This window comes from Odocoileus virginianus, chromosome 5 (genome assembly GCF_023699985.2).
Source record: "Odocoileus virginianus isolate 20LAN1187 ecotype Illinois chromosome 5, Ovbor_1.2, whole genome shotgun sequence".
Taxonomy (NCBI): Eukaryota; Metazoa; Chordata; class Mammalia; order Artiodactyla; family Cervidae; genus Odocoileus; species Odocoileus virginianus.
Genome location: NC_069678.1, coordinates 37968619 through 37989878, shown reverse-complemented (window position 1 = coordinate 37989878; position 21260 = coordinate 37968619). Strand labels below are relative to the sequence as shown.

The 21260-nt window shown below is 34.7% G+C and overlaps 1 protein-coding gene across 3 annotated transcripts in view; it reads left to right on the top strand.

The window, feature by feature from the left end:
• The window catches only part of PKN2 (protein kinase N2), a 142042-nt gene extending 136505 nt beyond the window's left edge, over positions 1-5537 (top strand). For all 3 annotated transcript variants that reach the window (XM_020890194.2, XM_070467807.1, XM_020890195.2), the window contains 3 exons: positions 2220-2327; positions 2797-2877; positions 2964-5537. In XM_020890194.2, the coding sequence (XP_020745853.1) occupies positions 2220-2327; positions 2797-2877; positions 2964-3167 (393 nt within the window). In that variant the 3' untranslated portion in view covers positions 3168-5537. The remainder of the gene's footprint in view (positions 1-2219; positions 2328-2796; positions 2878-2963) is intronic.
• Positions 5538-21260: the final 15723 nt, after the last annotated feature.

Here is a 21260-nt window from a genome sequence, read left to right as displayed (position 1 = left end):
GCATAATTAGAGACACAAAGAAGTTAGTAACTTTAAAGTTATACAGCTCTCATATAGTGGAGCTTGGATTTTAACTTAATCTCTAAACCACTGTACTTTGCTGCCCCCAAGATAGGGCATCCACACAAATTTATTTCACCTCTGTTTAGAAAAGAGAAAAGCATACAGTGCTTTAAGGCAGAAAGATATATTTTACACCTTATTCACAGTTTTCTTTACTTTCTACAAGTGCCAGAAGTACTATAATAGTGGTTTCTATAAGCTCTGACATACTTAAACTTTTTTTAAGTAACATTTTTGTTGCTTTTTAAAAAAATTTAGGGTTCAATTATGTATGAGATTTGTTACCAAAAATTAGGTGCTTGCTTAAAATTTACTCTTCATATTGGAGATAACATGCAAAAGATGAGAGTCTACTATCAAATACTATAGAATTAAGAGCCAATTAATTTTACTCCCCCTGATTCTAAAGTATCTGGGAGATTTGGCAGTGAACAGTGAGAACGTTCCTGTTTCATATTGTTTAAAGGAACTTCTCATTGATTAAGCTCTTACTGGAAGATAAAAGACAGTGAATCTGGCTATTTCTTCACAATTGCCTTTTGCAATTTTATTTCTTTTTAGTACCTCCATAAAAGGAGAATTGGGAAAAGAAACTTAAAACTCATTAGTACATATATTTTGTAATTTTATAGCACTGGTGAAATCTTAGCATTACCTTTTCTTAAATTTATAAAAGTGAGGTTTGGCTAAAGTTTATTTCTAATTCCTCTATTGTTACAAATGATTGAAAACTCACTGGATATATCATGTTTTCAAATTTGTATGAGTTGTGAGGACTTGAATCAACCCTAGGAATAAACTAACATATCAGGTCCCCTTTCTCTGTGCCAAAGAAGAGTGGAAGATACCAGTGAAGTTTAAAATAACCTTAGATATTAGAATTAGATCCTTGACATCTGATCAGACTATTGAATTCTTTTAATGTGTACTTAAAATAGATTTGTTAACCTTCCATTGTTAGTACTGTTAGCTTATAATCTATTTCAGAAAAAAAACTTTTAACAGTTTAACAAGTATGTAAATATATTTTCACTATTCAAAGATTTGTGGAGTGATAGTTTTCAAACACAAAATTGACTTATCAGATAGGAGTCAAAATTGCTTCGTATTACCATTTGAAATTCTCATTGAAAATCCTTGTGAAATAGGATTTCCCCCTGACTTACTGTCTCAATCCCAGAAATTATATTGTCCTATATAACAGGTATTCAATTTATGTATTTTGAGTGAGTAAATAAACAAACCTGATTTTGATACAGCAAGCCTGATAAAACCAAGTTTTATCAAACCAGAACTGAAATTTTGATAACTGAACAGTTTGAAATTTTCTTAGATACAAGCAATAAGGTGAGCAGTTCAGCTTTAGTAGGTTGATCTGAAATGATTTTCGTGGGTTCCTCAGGTCAGAGGTCCCTCTCCTGTTGATACTGCTTTCTGCTTGGCTCTTGTTCTTTAAAGATTAACAGGAAGTAAGCAGCCAAATCTAAGGTGTCTGAAATTCTGAGGTAATAAGTCATATTTCATAGCAATATTTTCAGTGTAGTTGAGAGTTTATCGCTATGTACATCAAATTGTTATACTGAATGTTTGTTTAACTACTTTTTTTATTATTCAGTGTAATTACTGTCACTATGAGCAGCCATCTTAACATTCTTCTGCTGAAATGCCTCAAGACCTGTTGTGTATAGAGCATTAAATATGCCTGGAAATAATGTGTTTTTTGGCTCCTTTCAGTTTAATTTTGTTTACAGTTGCTTTTTGGTACAGGCAAATTGTCTCTAATTGTGTTTTGCCGTTATTAATTTGCTATTGACTGTGGAATTCGGAACACATTCATGTCTGATGAATCTCCACAAACTGTGCTTCCCTCTGTAGTAACACTTCACCTTACGCATTTCCTTCTGTCTTTCCACAAGATTTCAATAAGCGTATATGGTGTGTCCTCTGGATAATAGATACGTATCTATTGTGTGTCTGTTGTAGCTTCTTGTAGTCCTTATTTGTTTTGGTGGAGGGTTTTTGTTTGGTTTTGTTTTTCCTTTTTCTTTTTCTTATTTTCCTCACTGCATGGTTCTTTGTTGTATTTCAGAACTATGAGTAGATAAGATTTTACTGTATTGAACTCATTTTGACTAACTCAGGGGTATTTCTCCTAGTCTCCCTTTCCTGGTGATGATGAAGAGGAAGTATTTGACAGTATTGTAAATGATGAAGTAAGGTATCCAAGGTTCTTATCTACAGAAGCCATTTCAATAATGAGAAGGGTAAGAATTTTGTTGTAATATATATGTTTTATTTATAAAATAAATATGATACTCAAATACTTTGGCCACCTGATGTAAAGAACTGACTCACTGGAAAAGACACTAATGTTGAGAAAGATTGAAGGCAGGAGGAGAAGGGGACAACAGAGGATAAGAGGTTGGATGGCATCACCAACTCAATGGACATGAGTTTGAACAAGTTCAGGGAGTTGGTAATAGACAGCAAAGCCTAGTGGTATTGGACAGGGAAGTCCATGGGGTTTCAAAGAGTCAGACACTACTGAGCGACTGAACTGACTGATATTAAGAATATTTTCCAGTAGCATTTTAGAAGTTGTTTTTCAGTCATAGATGTTCATGGTTTAGACAAACACATACCAAAAGAAACTCTAAAAGGTTGCAAGTTATGAGAATCCTTCTCAGTGAATCTCTGGTTTTATATTTACTTTCTTCCTTTATATTGTGTTAGTTATTAAGAAGAAATCCTGAGCGACGCCTTGGAGCTGGTGAAAAAGATGCAGAGGATGTGAAAAAACACCCGTTTTTCCGAGTAAGTGTGAAAGTTTAAAAATTTTTTGATACTCTAGCAGTTAGAAGTAGGAAACTAAACTGGTCATTTTATATTTTGTAATCCAGCTAATTGATTGGAGCGCTCTGATGGACAAAAAAGTTAAGCCGCCATTTGTACCTACAATTAGAGGACGGGAAGATGTTAGTAATTTTGATGATGAATTTACCTCAGAAGCACCTATTCTGACTCCACCTCGAGAACCAAGGATACTTTCAGAAGAGGAGCAAGAAATGTTCAGAGATTTTGACTACATTGCTGATTGGTGTTAAGTTCCTACACACTGTGAAACCAAGCAGACTGACTCACAAGAAGACCTCTTAAAAATAGCCCTTCATTTGCTCTCTGTGCCAACAAAAGCTTCTGAGTTTTTTTTTTTAACATATGAAGATGTGTTTAAAAGTACTATTCTAATACCTTCTTGAAAAGTGGCTTTTCAGTATATTTTAAACAAAATTCTGAACACTGGAAACAGTTTCATGGAGTTTAAGCTGAATGAACATCAGTCATGAAAATCTATCACAAATGAATACTTTTGGATCAACAGTCTTATTTCTTAAAATCAGAGGGAAAAAAAACACTCTTCTACAGTTCCTAGCTTTGCCGTATGCCTGCCTTAAATGGAAGGAAAATTAATTAGTTAATTTTCCTTAGGTGTGTTTTACAAAAAGAGGAAAAGAGGGCCTAGGATGTTATTACTATTCACACATAATATGATTCTGTTTGAATAAGGCAAATGCTCTTATTTTTTTAAAGAAATTACTGTAATATCCAAAAAAATGTAGTAATAGTTTATGCACATTTTGGGGCTTTTTTAAAATGAAATGAATTGATGTCTTGTATTATACATTTTCTATATTTATTAGAAAATTTTATTGCCTTATCTTTACCAACCATGTAACAGAGCCTCATAGCTTTCCAGCTGAGCTATTTGCCAAACAATCTTATTAAATCAACCATGCTGAAACAAACAGGAACAACTAAACATCTGCATTTACTTAAAATTTTAAGAATGAGGACTTAATGATCATCCTGAACCAAGATACTGTTACCTGTATGCATTCCCAAAGTCTAGATGCTTAGTACATTCACTCATACTTTCTTCCAGAATCAGTGAACTGATTGCTCCTTTTTTTGATATGCATTGTACATTTATCAACCTAGTTCATCTTGTTCTTGTGTCTACTGTAGAAGGGAACTATATCTTTGTTAAAACATATGGATTATCATTGTATACATGCTGTGAACATGTATATGTGCAAGTTGTAATGTATTCTATGTTGTAGGTTTATTATTTAATTTCACCACTTCATCACTTTTGTACAGTGGCCAAGCAGACACCTCAGACTCCAGCATTTACATTAAGTGCATTTGTACATTTTAGGCCACTGGATCCAGATTTTATATTGGCAGTTACTGAGGGCAGAAGCAATATATTATAACAGAATGTATAAATATTTTTGATAAAACAGTCTATATTTTATAAAAATTATTATAACACTAAAGCTGTACCTCAAAAGTTTCAAAAATAATTTGATCAAATACTTTGTACAAGGATCCATTTGTGGCTTTTTAATGCCCTTATAGGAAAGTCTTTTTGCAAGCCATGACTTTTCTACTTGCCTGGAGTTTTGGGTTTTTTTCTTTGTTTTGTTTCAATTATTTTCCCTCCTAGTCCATGACTTTATTGTTTTTCCTTAGTTCAATAATAACATCTTTGATGCCATGCTTAGCATGTTAGGGTCATCATACCTCAGGAATAGCAAGTTGTTAACTAACCAATAATGAATTAACCATTTAATCACTATTGTCTTATGTCTTAAAAAAATGCTGAAGTTTAAATCCTATGAGAAAATGAAATCCTGTTGATTTATAGAGGTTTTTTGAGCTTAAAACATACATGAGTATTCCGCCTTGCCAGGGTATGTTGGCATGTCTTTGCTATGCTCTGAGAACAGTTAAAATTGTTCAGAGATAATTTCTATTTCCTTATAAATTGATTACAAACCATGTTCCCTTGGGGGAAAATCTTAAAGGAAAAGGGAGCAATATGTTGTTTTAAAATTATTTTAAAATGCCAGTTCACTTCCTTGGTAAAGGACAGTAGAGGATCTTGGCTAAACTGTCTGCTTTTAATTTAAACAGTGTTAATACAACGTTAAAAAAACACTAAATACTTTTGAGGTACAGTCTGCTCACCTTTTCTGGTTCTCAAATATGCATAGAAAGCAATGTCTAAAATAGGTTTTTAGCATTAAAAACTGACATAGCATTTTGTAACTACACAGTGTACAGAATTTTTTTTTTTTAATTAAAGTCAATCACTAAAAAAATTAGAGGGCAGGGTATATTCACACAATTAAGCTGAAGAAAGCACTAATTTTTTTTTCTGTAGTTTAAAAAATATATATATTTTAGTCAGATTTAAAATTTTTAAACTCTATAGAGTGTAAATATATTTTGTTATTACTGTATGTGTAAGTGACTGCTCAAGCACTTTGTAAGGAAATTAGGATATTTTAGAATGGTACACTATGCATTCAAATGAAATGTGCCTTTATGTCATTTTAAGAAAAAGTGTTTTGCAGTCATAAATTACCACAAATGCACAAATTAAAGTTTAAATAGATTGTAATTTGTAACTTTGTTTTTAAGTATTATTTCCTTTTGGAAACTTACTATTGGTCAAAATATGTATTAGCTTTACTATATTCAAGATCTTGAAGACAAGTTAACTTTAGTTAATCTTCTTGCAGGTACTTTTAGTCCTGGGGAAGGGCAAAATCATTAAGACTCAAACCGAATTTTCTACTTCACTGGTAATACTGGGAAAATTTTGAATTTTTTTCCTGTAAGTTTAGTAGCATCTTTCATTCAGTGTTTACTTATGCAATGCCTTCTGTGTGCTAGACGCTAAGGATAGAAAAGTACAAAAAAGAAAGCACCAAAGTCTTCATAAATGACGAATGGTATACATCAATGCTAAAATGTATTGTATGTACTTTTGTTTGGGATTAATTTATTTAATTTTAGGACATGACTTTTTGAAAATAGGTAAATGAAAACAGATTACTAGCCATTTTGTAGTCATCTTATTAAAAAATTATGAATGGAATATTTTAGAAATGTAAAAATGATCCATGCTATCTCTGTGACACAAATTTAAGGTCATAATGTAAATCACCATTATATGTTGACTAAATGAAAGCTGCGTTATAGATTGAAGTCTAACAGGAGTTTTACAAGTGCTGCTAATCTTTCCAAAGCACTGAGGGGTGAGTATGAGAAACCCAAGAGAACAAATGCCAACCCATGGATCGTATTTTTAATTCAGAATTCTTATTTACCTTCTAGCTATTTTTTGATATCTAGTGTTTCTCTGATATAAGCTTCATATGTATATACAAATATATCTATGTGTATTTATAAACATATGTATATAAATATATACATATATAAATAGAGGTAAGTTTTTAAAGTATCTTCTAAGTGTCAAAAATCTTGCATGATTTCTACTTCTAGTATCATGACTAAGTAGAAGCTCTCAGACATCCAAAAGGACACATATTTTGAGTCATTGCTAATCTCATTAAAGATAAAAGTGGTCTCTGTCAATTCCTCACTCCAAAGTAGTCAAAAAACTTTTGAGCATGAATCTGGACACACTAGGGCTTCAGCATCTAAGAGTTAGGGAGTATCCAAGCACAAGAGTGAGAATACTCAGAGATGGGGAGATTAGTCCAGAGAAGTTGGAAGTTGGAGAGGATAAGAGCCAGGATGGCAGGTAGCTGACTTTGGAAATGCAGGCACTCAGAATAAATAGAGTAGCCAAGGATGAATTTCTGTAGCACCACCGTTATGGGGATAACAAACTTTGGAATTGCAATAGAACTTACATTCTGTGCTAAAATTCTCTAGAGGAGCTCAAGTTCTATTTTACATATCACTGTTCGTCTACTAGTAGAATCAAATATTTTCTGAATGAAAACTTCTCCAGGATGGAAATGTATAGGATTTTCACAAATTAAAATCAAGCAATACACTCTCACAGATCACTAAATAGATTAGTGAGAGCAAGTTATCTTTAATGAAGCCAATAAAAACAAATATAGACATCCCCTTCAAAAGATTGCAAATATTGGGATCCTTAGATGCAGAATATAACTATATAAAAATGTTTATATGCCTAAAATTTACCAGCATAAGTATGTAAAATGATATTTGAAAGAAATTAACATTTTGAAAAATTTTTAAATATATATATAATTGACCAAGCTTAAAACTCAGTGGAAGCATTACAGCAGATGAGACAGGTGAAAAAAGAACTTAGTAAGTCAAATAAAGTGATGAGAAAATGAAAAAATATGAAAGGAGGTTTAAGAGGTATGGAAGATGGAAGGGGAGACTCAGAAGAAATGGAAGAGAGGCAGTATGTAAAGAGATAACGGCTGCGAATTTCCCAGAGATGAAAAATATTTAAGTACCACCATATTCTCCATGCAGAAACATAAATTTATGCATAGAATCATTGTTGTGAAGCTGCAAACCACAAATACAGCATCTTGAAAATGCGCAGGGGGAAGGACTAATAAAAAGGGCTCAGACAGTAGTCTGAGCTCAGTAGTCTGATGGCTCAGACAGTAGTCTGCCTGCAGTAACAGGAGACCTGGGTTCCATCCCCAGGTCAGGAAGATCCTCTGGAGAAGGAAATGGCTCCCACCCCAGTATTCTTGCCTGGACAATTCCATCATTATAGTGAAACTGCAGACCGCAAAGACAACATTTTGAAAATACCAGGGAGAAAGGACTAATTATCTATGAAGGAAAGATGACAGACAGTTAACTTTTCAATAGCAACAATAGAAGCAGTGGAATATTAATTTCAGAGCATTGAAAAATGAAATGTCAACCTGGAATTGTGTAGAAAGTAAACTTATTTTTTTAAGAATCAGAGCAATTTAAAATATTTTTTAAAAGAGGGTTTGGATCAAGAGTCGTACTCAAAAGGAAGAAAGAAAATGAGCCCAAAATGATGATCTAAGATACAAAAAAAGGCTTGTAAGCAAATAAAATGGTAAACAAGGAAATCTAAATAAACCAAGTCCACACATAGAAGCCTTTTTTCCCCTAGGTTAAGTCAACAGAAACCTGGATAGCAAATGTAAGAAAATGGAGAGAAGATCAGAGCTAAAGTATTCTATTGTGTTGTTGGGGTGTCAAGGTATTGATTAACTTTAGTTAAATGTATAATCATAAAATGTCAAGGATATTCACTGAAATAATATAGTGTATATAAATTCTAAAAGATAAGATGGTAGAAGTCTAAATGTATAGCAATGTAAATAAAGAAAGCTGACTGACTAGTTAAAAGTAAAAGAGGAAATTGACTTTATAATGTTTACAAAAAGATCACTCTAAAATATACATAGAGAAGTTGAATGTAAAATTAGGAGGAAATATATATGATGCAAAAAACCAGTCAAACTGAAGCTGTGCTGGCGTTACTTAATATTGAACAAAACTGATTTTAGATGCATCTTAAAAAAAAGACTTTTTGTCACCAAGAGTGGAGTGTTTCTACACAATAATAAAAGATTGAATTCCCCAAAAAGGTACAGTAATTCAAAGCACATAGGTATCTAATAAAGTAGTCTCTAAATACAAACTTTAAGAGCTACTTAAAAATAACAAATATTCATTAGGGTGGAAGAGTTCAACTCACATTCTTGGACAACAGACTTTTTAATTAGCAAAGATATAAAATGTTGAAGAAAACAATAAGCTTGGTCCAATGGGCATACATAGATTTCTGCATCCAACAATTAAGAGAATCTACATTCTTTTCAAATTTAAATTTACAAAATGGAGCATTTACAAAAATTGCAGAAAATTATAAAATTGTACCAATTATATTTTCTAACTAGTTAGAACAAAAAGATTAAATATATATAATTTTATCTGATAAATACTGATATAAAAATACTAAAAAAAAATTACCAAATCAGATTCAGTGATATATACGAAACACACTATTCCATTAGCAAATTAAGGATGGCTTAGTATTAGAAAATCTATAATTGTCATTTACCATAGTAACAGGTTATAAAAGAAAAGGTAATAGATTTAGATACAGCTGATGACATTCATGCTTTAATAGGGCATGGCAGAGTTGGTTGAACTGATAAGTGATATATATATAGTAAAACAAAAAACACAAGTAACAAAACTCAATGGCATCATCCCATATGAGGAAACATTCTCTTTAAAATTGGGGAATGAGGCTAGAATGCCTGTCTTTACTACTTTTCAACATTGAACTCTGCTACTCTCAATAATATAAGCATTCAAAGGAGGATGTAAAATGGTTATTATTTGCAAGTGATAGGATTATCAACCTAGAAAACTTAAAAGACTACAATTAGCTAACAATTATAGTTTATCTAAGATTCTGGTTATAAGATGAAGATACAAAAAGCTGGTGACATGTCTTTGGATCATTATCAAGTAATTAGAATATAAAATATTTTTAAAAAACAACCTGACAATAGCCACGTAATTTAAAGTTACCTAAAAATAAATTTAACAAAAGATGTGCAAAATCAGTTGTTTTTGTTTTCAATTCTTTACGGGGAGACATTAAAGAAAACCTAAGTAAATGTAGAAATATCCCATCTTATCATGTGCTGCCAAGTTTTCCTCAGATTGCTCTGTAGGTTTAATGCAACTCCAGTCAGAGTTTCAACATTTTTTTTTGGTAGAACTTTACAAGTTCATTGTAAAATTTATATGGGGCTTCCCTGGTAGCTCAGCACTTAAAGAAGCCGCCTGCAGTGCAGGAGACCCTGGTTCGATTCCTGGGTTGGGAGGATCCCCTGGAGAAGGAAAAGACTACCCACTCCAGTATTCTGGCCTGGAGAATTCCATGGACCGTATAGTCCATGGAAAGTTTATATAGAACAAAAAGTCAATAATAGTAAAGAATAGTTTAAAAAATTTCTGAAGAACAAAGGGGAGAAGGAATTTACCCTACCACATATGAAGAATTTAAAAAGTGTAGCAATTATTGTAGAATTGGTACATATTACAAATTAAACAGTAAGGCCAAGGAAGAGACCCACACATATATAGAGAAATTGATGTACAAAAGAAGCAGCCTGGGGACTTACTTGGTAGCACAGTAGATAAGAATCCCCCTGCCAGTGCAGGGGACATAGGTTCAATCCCCGGTCTAGGATGATCCTGGAGACAACTAAGCCCATGCATCAAGAGAGCCCCCACAGTGAGGAACCCGCAGACCACAATAAAGAGTGCCCTACTCACCACAACCAGGGGAAGCCCACACAAGGCAGGGAAGACAAAATCAATCAAAAATTTTTTAAAAGCAATATGGCAGTTTAGTGGAGAAAAATAATGTTCCATAGATAGAGCCAGGAAAATTGCTTATCCATATGGAAAGGGAAAAAGAAACTGAATTTCTGTGTCATGCCATCCTAAAATTTCAAATGAATTTTAAAAATCTCAAAAGTAAGACATGAATCAGTGAAAATATTATACACAAGCAAAGAAAGCACTAAACTAAGAAAAATTCATAATTCAACCATAGTAAAACTCAAAAGTTCTGTTTATGAGAAGACATCATAAAGTAAAAAGGCAAGTCACAAACTGGAAGATTATTTCCATCATGTAACAGAATGATAGCTAATATACATTAAAAGTTCCTGAAATTCAATAAGGAAGACAGTGATAAAGTTCAAAAGATATGAACAGATATTTCACGTGAACAGTATATGTGTCCAATCTCAACTGTTCTTAGAAACTACAAAGTCAAGACCATACTGAGATAAAATTGTGTGCTGTGCTCAGTTGCTCAGTCGTGTCCAACTCTTGTGACCCTGTGGACTGTAGCCCACCAGGCTCTTCTGTCCATGGGATTATGCAGGCAAGAATACTAGAGTTGCCGTTTCCTCCTCCAGAGGATCTTCCCAACTCAGGAGTTGAACCCACATCTCCTGTGATTCCTGCATTGGCAGGCAGATTCTTTACCACTGAGCACACATTCAATTGGCAAAAATTTTACATTCAGCTCATATCAAGTGGTAGAGATGGAGTGGAACAATGAGATCTTGTGTAAATTGTTTTGAGGAGTATAAAGAAATAGCCACTCTGGGAACACAATTTGGTATTATCTTGTAAAGTTGAACATTTACACACTTTGGTACCCAGCAATTCCACTTGAGTACTATAGCCTTCCCAGGTGGTGCAAGTGGTAAAGAATCCGCCTGTCAGTGCAGGAGATGTAAGAGACATGGGTTCAATCCCTGTGTCGGGAACATGCCCTAGAGTAGGAAATGGCTACCCACTCTGGTATTCTTTCCTGGAGAAATTCCATAGACAGAGGAGCCTGGTTGGCTACCGTCAGTGGGATTGCAAAGAGTTGGACATGTCTGAGCACACGGTGCACTGTATCCTAAAGAAACTCTTCTTATATGCACACATACTGTTCTAGCACTATTTGTAAGCAAAGTTGGAAACAACCCAAATACTTATCAATGGAAGGAAATGGTTTAATAAAATATAATTAAACCGTGAATTATAGAGTGATGAAGATCAACTGCCCCATAGTGAGCAGTAGAAAAGAGAAAAATATGTGAAAAAAGCTAATAAAGATTATGTACAGTGTCATATAAGTTTTTAAAAGTTAAAAATTAAGCCAAACCTAAATGTGATTAAAAAAAACTATTGCTTTTCTTTTTTAAGCAAGTAATTGTTGAACAAAAATAAAGATAGGATTATCTGATGAAAGAATATGATAGTGGTGGAATACACATGATGATGCGAAGAGCTGACTCATTGGAAAAGACCCTGATGCTGGGAAAGATTGAAGGCAGGAGAAGAGAATGAGATGGTTGGATAGCATCACTGACTCAGTTCAGTTCATCAGCTCAGTCATGTCCAACTCTTTGCGACCCCGTGGACTGCAGCACACCAGGCTTCCCTGTCCATCACCAGCTCCCAGAGCTTGCTCAAACTCTTGTCCATTGAATTGGTGATGCCATCCAACCATCTTAACCTCTGTTGATATTTGAGCAAACTCTGGGAGATAGTGAAGGACAGGGATGCCTGGCGTGCTGCAGTCCATGGGGTCACAGAGTCAGACATCACTTAGCAACCGAACAACAATACTGATACGTAGAAGGTTAGATCTTCATTTTGGATGGTGATTTAATCAGTTCAGTAATATTAATAAATTATATACTCACCATCTTGAATCCTCACTTTTCTCCCTTTCTACCTTATATTGCCATCTCCATCAAGCTGTTTAATGTATAGCCTCAGCCCCCTGCTCCTCTCTTGCTTCTTAACCCTGCTAAACCCATCCAAATCTGTATTAAATCTGTTTCTGCATCTAAACAACCATGCTAACTTGTCTCACTACCATGAAGTGAGCCAATACTAAATTTCCTTAGTCTGGTGGTTCTGAAACTTTAGAGTGTATTAGAATCTCAGAATCATTGGATGAACTTGTACATGAGCCATATCAGATTGTTAGTTGTGTTTTTTTTTTTTTTTTTTTTTTTATTGGTTTGTATGAGTTCTTTGTTTATTTTGGATACTCTTTCTCTGATACGTGGTTTGCAAACACTTTCTCCCATTCCATAGGTTGCCTTTTCATTTTGTTAATTTTCTCTTGCTGTGCAGTAGCTTTTTAGTTAATGTAGTCCCACTTACTTGGCTTTTGTAGCTTGTGCTTTTGGTATCATATCTAAAAAATCATTGCTCAGACCAGTGTCAGGAAACTTTTCCTATGTATTCTTGGAGTCTTATGGTATTAGATCATAGGTTTACATCTTTAATCTATCTTGAATTAATTTTTGTGAATGGTGTCAGACAGAGATCCAGTTTCATTTTTTTGCACATGGTTGTCCAGTTTTCCTAGCATGCTGTGTTGAAGGGGCTATCTTTTCCCCGTTGAGTGTTCTTGGATCTCTTGTCAAATATTAATTGATTATAAATGTGGCGGGGGGGCATATTTCTGGACTCTGTACTGTGCTATGTCCACTTTTATGCAAGTACCGTGCTGTTTTAATTAGCTATGTAGTATAGTTTAAGATGAGCAAGTGTGAATGAATACCTTTGGTTTTCTTCTTTCTCAATATTACTTTGTTCATTCAAGTTTCCTTTTGTGGCTCCAAACAAATTTTTTGGATTATTTTTTTCTATTTCTGTGGAAAATATCATTGGGATTGTGATGGAGACTGCACTGAATCTATAGATAACTTTGAGTAATACAGATGTTGTGTATAGAAACACAACTGATTTTATATGTTGATTTTACATCCTGTAACTTTACTGAATTTGTTGATTAATTCTAATTTTTTTTTGGTTCAGTCTTTAGGGTTTTCTTTATATAATATCATGTAATCTGCAAATAACGACAATTTTACTCCCTTCTTTCCAATTTGGATGCCTTTTCATTCTTGCTGAACATTTTTCTCACTGCAGTTTTGATTGCTTGCTGACTTTGCTGTAGCTTTATTTGCTTATACATTGGAGCCAGAAATACTGTCTTTATGTCAAAGCAATCAGTTTGTCCTCCAGCATCAAAACACATTGCCATTATTAAGTTGAAAATAAGTTTAAGTGATGGGTTTGCATCTAGGAACTGTGTTGTATACCCCACCAAAAAGTACGTGTGTGTGTGTGTATGTGTGTAAACATCTGTGTCTCAAGTTTTTAAGTATTAGGATCACTTAGCAAAAACACCTGTGAAAGGCATGTGAAATTGAGACCAGCTGAGAGACAATTCACCTGACTCCCTTATCATGTTCACTCTGAAAAATTGATTTATTAAGAGATGGAGTAAAATAAGAGACAAACTGGTAGCAAAATTTACTTTTCTTTCTCTTGTATGGGTGTACATGCCAAGTAAATATTTGTATAAGTGAAATATGTGCTTGATGTTGCCAAGGAAATATAATTATGTAATTTGTAAAACACCCCTCCTCTCTTCAGATAATCAGCACTGTGTATCTCCTAGGCATGAACACACATAAACAGAAAGAAATCCAAGCTATCAAGATCACCATCTTGGCACTGGGCTTTCCAGGGCAGTTTAAGTGTTCCCATTTTCACTGACTTTTTAGATCTTGCCTTTTCCCCCCACCCACTTTCTATTCAATTCTACTCTATTCACTTGCTTGTCATCCTAATCAGATCTCTGACCTGAAACCATTGCCTGCTTGTGACCTTAGTATTACCACTTTTCCCTGTTTTTAGAAGCACAATAGTAATATTTAAAAATTTCAGTATTCTACCATATATGATCGCGTTTAATCCCCAAGCCTATCCCTGTGAAGCTGGCCGAGTGAAGTTAAGTTGCCCCAGCTCACACAGCTGCTAAGTGGCAGAGCCAGAACCTTGACCCCTTCTTTGCCCAGTGTGTTTTTTTTTTTTTTTTCTGTTAACACTACAAACCTTTTAAGTTGGTTTTAAATTAGACCAGTTGATAGTCAACTCCCCCTGAAAGTAAGATGAAGACAGAATAAAACTAGAACTCCCCTTTCCCTTCCCCCAGGAATACTAACTACCTCAGTGGTATTACATAATTCTTATTGCATTACATCAGGAGAAATGTAATATCACATTTTTCCCACTAAGTTTGATCACTTGTTTAAGTTGATGACCATGAGATCTCTCTCTGTGAAGATATATTTTTCCTTTATAACTAACAATCTGAGACAATACATTTTTTTCTTAACAACCTTCCTCCTAATACTTATCTGAATAAGATTACATTGGGAGTTGCAGAATAATTTTCCAACGCTAGTATTGCATCTACATGTGGTAACTGCCATTCCTGTTAAGCTTTCCCTTTATCCTCCTAACCTCACTTTAAAAAAAAATTGAGTATTGTGTGGGTTTTTTTTTAAATCATTGTATTATAATCCATTGCTATTACTATTTTTTTTTCTTGGATGCTTCAGTTGTCCCCAGATTTGAACCCATTGGTGTTTGAGTACCTCCATGCTTTCTTGTGCTATGAGATGTTCCCATCCCACTTTATGCATTCCCTGCAAAACCTGGAATTAGCCCTTTTTATGAGAAAGAATATTTAGAAACTTAAAATCTGCTGTTGTGAAATCATGATATCTAGTTCCTTTTAGTTGATATAGAAATAAACCCTTTTCAAAATTATGAGTCTGCTGATTTAAATGGAGCATCGCAGGATTCTTTATCAACTTTTCTTCATTTCATATTTTTATGTCTCTTCTGCCATCATAGACCCTCATTTTTAAGAGTCTGTATTTATGATTCAGTTTCATACTAGAAAGCATTATTTTTCACTTGTTTTAGAAAAACTTGTTCAGTTTACCAAAGTGATCATTATATTTGAAAACTAACAGGAGGGACTTCCCTGGAGATCCAGTGGTTAAGAATCATTGTTTCCACTGCAGAAGACACAGGTTTGATCCTTGGTCAGGGAACTAAGATCCAACATGCCATGGCACATGGCAAAAAAAAACCGATATGAAAGCTTAAAAGCTTCATGTCGCTACCTTCAATGCCTCAATGAGAAACAGGCAAACACATCAATGGTCCTGAAAAAATCCAACTTTTAGGTAATTGTTGTTACAGTTCCTAATATTCTATTTTGTTTTTCACTGTTTATACAAAGTCATCACACTCACAAATTTATTTCTACTAGTATACAGATTCATATTTCAGATTCTCAGTGGAATCCAGTTCAGTATTTTTGACATTGATAGCATTATGCTGAATTATAGTATTTGCTGCTTCATGCTTTTCATATTTCAGTGAGCTGTTTTTGAGTTGCTGGTTTACTTTGTGAAATATGGATACAATACAAAAAAAATAATGAAAAATGCAAACTAACCAAATGAAAAATACCTTATTGCCTTATCTGATTGGCACAGTCTGTGTAGTATGCATGCAATATTTAAGTGCAGTTATTAACAAGAGTTAGGTTTGTATGGAAATAGTAACTACTTTTATCTTTTACAAATTTGAAATTGTGTGAAAAAACCTTAATCCCAGTAATTTTATCTTTGGCCCCCAAACTGCTTGTAAACTACTTAGTAGACTTCCAGGGATTTCCAGCATCTAAACACTGTTTAAAAAAAAGTCATCCACCATCCTGGGCTCATCAAACCCTGGACTTCTCTGAATAAAGGAAATAAATTGCAATTTGATTTCTAAAGAACCCCTGATGCCTCCTTGGTACCTGCTTTTCCTCTACACACTGATACTACTGCCTCACTATTCCTTCAAGTTGTGTTATAGTCTAGTTGGAATAGGTAAGAAATAAATGCCAAAATGGCCCTTTAAATGTCATTTGAGGCCGATGCTCCAAATTGGAGACCTTTGAAATGAGGCCTATGAAGAAAACAGCAATCTAAATTAAAGTGTGCATTAACTGAACTAGAAATTACTTCTAGCTTAGTTAATAAAACTATATAAGTTAAAAATAATGCATATATATATGTATTTCTTTATTCTGTGTTGTGTCTTTTCCATAGATGTCCAAGCCTAGAATTCGGGAAGAGGCCTGGGCTAGAGAGGTTTCCAGTGGGAACGAGGGACAATCTTTCAGGAAGTTTGGCTGTGAAGAGAAGAAAGTGCCAAGGAGCAAAGCGTTTAGGACCCAGAAGACTGCAATGTGTTTACATGTTGATGGGAGGGCACAAGCCAGCCAAACTGGTTGTCATCCACACGGAATCCAGGCAGTAGGAGGCCACCTGGTTTGATTAATGGTGATCATTTTCAGTCTTCCCAGAGATGAGCCTAAACCCAATGTTAATCAATCTTAATGTTGATCTCAATGTTAATCATCTTCCAGATTGTAAGGGAAAACAATCTTTCTCTGACTACTCACTCTCAACATAGAATTAATCAAATTCTCACTTGTATCCCCACCATAACCTGCAAAATACTCTCCATGCTGTATTGCATTTATTTGTGTACACGACTCTTTTCTCAGGAAGTTGTGTTTTATTCAGCTTAGATGCCAAGTGCACAGCTCTGTTGCTGATGCACTGTAGCATTCAATAAAGAGTAATAGCCTTTCATTAAGTAATAACATTCATTTAAAAAAATCAGGCCTTTTGTGTTGCCCTATGGAATCTTCACAACAACCCTGTGAAAAATGCTAAGTATTCTCAGTTTCTAAGTAAGAAACCTGAGACTTAAGAAAGCTAAGTAACTTGTGCAAAGTCACACAGTAAGTGGAAGAGTCAGGACTCCAACCCAGTCTTTTAGCAAGATTCATGCTCTTAAGCTCCCTATAGTCAGTGGGTGATTGAATAAGTGAATGACTGGATGGGTATAAAGGAATTCAAAGGGATAAAAATTCCCATAAATGAACTACCACACGACTTTTAAAACATAACACATACTCAGAATTTCTAGTTGCTTAACAAATGCTTTTTGTTGGGAAAAAAAAATGGAACAGTTGCAAAACTGAAATTAAGGGTAAATTGTTAACCACTGGAGGCTTCTTGCTTGCTTTCTTATTCTTTATTGGTAGAATACAAAAAGGATTAACATCCATCCTATCTTTGTTCATCTTTGTATACATTGCTCCAAGAGCTTAATGATACTAAAAAGACCAACTCTTCATGGGAAAAGAAAGTGTCTTTTGCTTTAAAACTGTTACCTGCAAAACAATAAGGCAGTATAGCAGAAAACTATATTCAATATTGTGAGATAAGCCATAATGGAAAAGAATATGTATACATAATATGTATGTATATCATAGAAGAATATGTATACATAAATTATACATATAACTGAATTTGCTGTGCAGCAATTAATGCAATATTATAAATTAACTATGCATCAATAAAATACAAAAGTAAATTTTTTGAAAATAGCACTATTGCCTGAAATGACCACACAAACCTATTTGTCCTCTCCTACTTCAGGCATAAGGTTGATTACATCTGTAACTGTCTTAGAGCCACTGAGAGCAGTATGCGAAGCCCTTGCTTGTAGTATGTGCTGGGTATGACTGCTGCTCATGGTCTCCACAGCCACCAGCCTAGGCCTGTTGGTCCTGCTGGCATTGTGTCAAGCCATCCCATGACTGAAATAACATGGGGATGTCATGATCTCAATTTGAGATCTTAATTTATATCTAAACTAACTCAATTTATATCTAAAATATAAACTTCAAGAAAGTCTGGGATTTTGGGTTTGTTTTTGGTGGGTAGTTTTGCTTTCTAGCCTCTGCTATTCAGGGAAGTATGCTAGAAGGAAGTTAGTGAAGTGAAAAAGTCGCTAAATCATGTCTGACTCTTTGCAACCCCATGGACTATATAGTCCATGGAATTCTTATCACTGCATAATAATCCCACTATATTCTACAGATTGAACTTTACATTCTGAAAGTGCCCTTTGTTCCCCTTCCTCCATTTTTTTTTTTAATTTCAGCATTCTGAATTGTTTCTTTAGGTTTAATCTAAAGGCAATGTAAGAAAATAACCCAAAGAATTCACCTTTATTTCAAGTTGCTTCTTCAGACAATACAAGGTAGGCTTTTACCAAACCCGCTCATTATTTCCTCTGAATCATTTCCAGGGCCATTTTCATAGTAAGAGTTGAAACTTTCTTTTTAAGTAAATTACTCTGTTCTAGAAAGTTGCATAGAATGAGAAAAGAAACCTAAAAAGTTTAGTGCTTAACCATTTGATCTATAAATGAATCATTTTAGTCATAAGTATATACTCCAGTGTGGTTTCCTATCCCAAAACACAAAGCAACCCTCTTTATTAAATTCAACCAATTTTTCTTATTGAGGTATAATTGAAAAATGTCATTATATTTCATTATAATATCATTATATAGTTTCAGGTATATGACATAATGACTTGGTATTTGTATAGGATTGGCCAAAAGGTTCATTCAAGAAATAGCGTTGTAAAGTTACCACCACAATAATTCTAGTTAACATCTGTCACAATACATAGTTACAAAATTATTTTTCTTGTGATGAGAACTTTTAAGATCTATTTTCTTAGCAACTTTCAAATAAGCTATACTAACCACCTGTATTTTACATCCCCATGAGTTATTTTTTAATATAGTATAACTGCTTTACAATGTTGTTTGTTTCTGCTATACAACAGTGGTCTAATTTTATAAGAGTTTATACCCTTTGATCACCTTGAGCCATTTCTCCCATTCTCTCCACCCAAGCACCAATTTGTTCTTTGTGAAGTCATTTTGGTTTTTGTTTTTAGATACCATGTATGAAGTTGAACACTGTTTATCAGACTTATTTCACTTAGCATAGTGTCCTCAGGGTCCATGCATGTTGTCACAAATGGCTGAAGAATATTCCGTTGTATCTACATACCACATCTTCTTTATCCGTTCAACCATCAGTGGACACTAAGGTCATTTCCAGAGCTTGGCTATTGTAAATAACACTGAAACGAACATGGAGGTGCATGTATCTTGAGTTGGTGGTTTCATTTTCTTCAGATAAATACCCAGAAGTAGAATTGCTAGATCATATAGTAGTTCTGTTGTATTTTTTTTTTAAGTGCTCAAAGTTAGTTTTTAATGTTTTCACAGAAGCAAATGATAGGACTTGAATCTAAGACTTCTGATTCCAAATTCCATAATTTCCATTACACTTTGTACCTATATCATGTATCCTTCACCTTCACTTGGAGTTCTGTTTCTTCTTCCATCCTGGTCAGAGCCTTAGTTACATCAAGTACCAATCTGTAGACACTAGACACAGCTCTAAAATAAAACCCCCTTCCAAGGATAGTTGCATATTAACCAAAGGGCAGAGGAGGTAGGCAATAATGCATCTAGACTGAGGAGAGGAGCCTGTGGCCCCAGGCATCAGCAAAGTGTTACAGTCAGGAGGTAGGGGGAGCTGGAGGTCAGGGATGTGACTAAAGCTTTCTGTACCTGGGGTACAGTCAATAACCTCGCCTAAGTGCAGAACAGTGTGCTGGCCTGTAACAACTTCTTGTGTCCAAACAAAAACCCATGCACAGATCTTTGATTTACCACTCATTTTGCAGGACTTAAAACCAAAAGAACAGATTTTCAGATTGTGTATTATTCTGTTGTATTTTTTAAGGAATCTCTATACTGTTTTCCATAGTGGTTGTACCAATTTACATTCCCACTGATAATGCATGAGGATTCCGTTTTCTTCACAGCCTTGTTTAACACTTACTTATCGCGTCTTTCTGATAACAGCGTCTAATAGTTGTGAAGTTATACCTCACCATGGTTTGGATTCATGTTTCCATGATTATACTGATGTGGAGCACCTTTTCATGTACCTGGTGGGCATCTGTATATCGTCTTTGGAAAAATGTCTATTCAGATCCTTTGCCTATTTTTTAATTGAATTGTTTGGGAGAGAGGTTGCTTTTGTTTTGGTATTGAGTTGTATGAGTCTCTATTATTTTGGATATTAACTCCTTATCAGAGATATGATTTACAAATAGTTTCTCCCATTCTGTAGGCTGCATCTTCATTTTGTTGTTTCCTTGGCTGTGCAGAAGTGACTTCACCTCACCAATGGTGTGAGCATTTCACCCTAATGATGTTCTTACTGTAAAGTGAAGGAGTTATAGTAGGTCATTCATTTTTAACCTTCCTTTCAAAATCTCCAACACGTAATGAGTCAGAGCTGAAGCAGGCTGGGGGCCCAGGTCATCACACAGTGGAGGCCGGTCTCCCATCGAAGCCCCAGCCTACATAGTTTGATGTCCATGCTCCTGCAAGACCCTTCACGAAATGCCTTTTAGAGTTGTCATTCAACATCCACCATCTCCAATATGGCGGCAGACTCAAAAGTCATCGAGCTGAACTGTGGTTTAAGAGCCAAAATCCAAGCCCCTATTTTATACTGAAGAAAAGAACCTCTGCTCACACTGACAGATTAGGAGAGGAGCTGTTCAAAGACCAGATATTTGTTGGGCCACAGCAATGCAGCAGGATGTTGAAAGTTCTGAGTCCTTTTCTGATAATTCATCATTAAAGAAATGAAACTGCTTTCTGCATGTTAATCTTGTACCCCACTTCAATATCCTAAGATAAACCATAATGGTATTTTTAAATGTTTATATGTGTATAACTGGATCACTGTGGCTATACAGATTTACACAACATTGTAAATCTTAAGTTTAAAAAAAAAAAAGGAATGATGACCTAAAAAAACAAACCAAAAAAAAACCCAAACCAAATAATGGCTGTACCAACCTTAGGTTGTTGCAGGTCAGAAAGACTATGAGGTTATGGTACTCTGCATAAGTTTTATGGTCACTTTTTCCCTTCTCCTCTTTCCCCAAGTATGAGCTTGAGCCTCCCAGAAT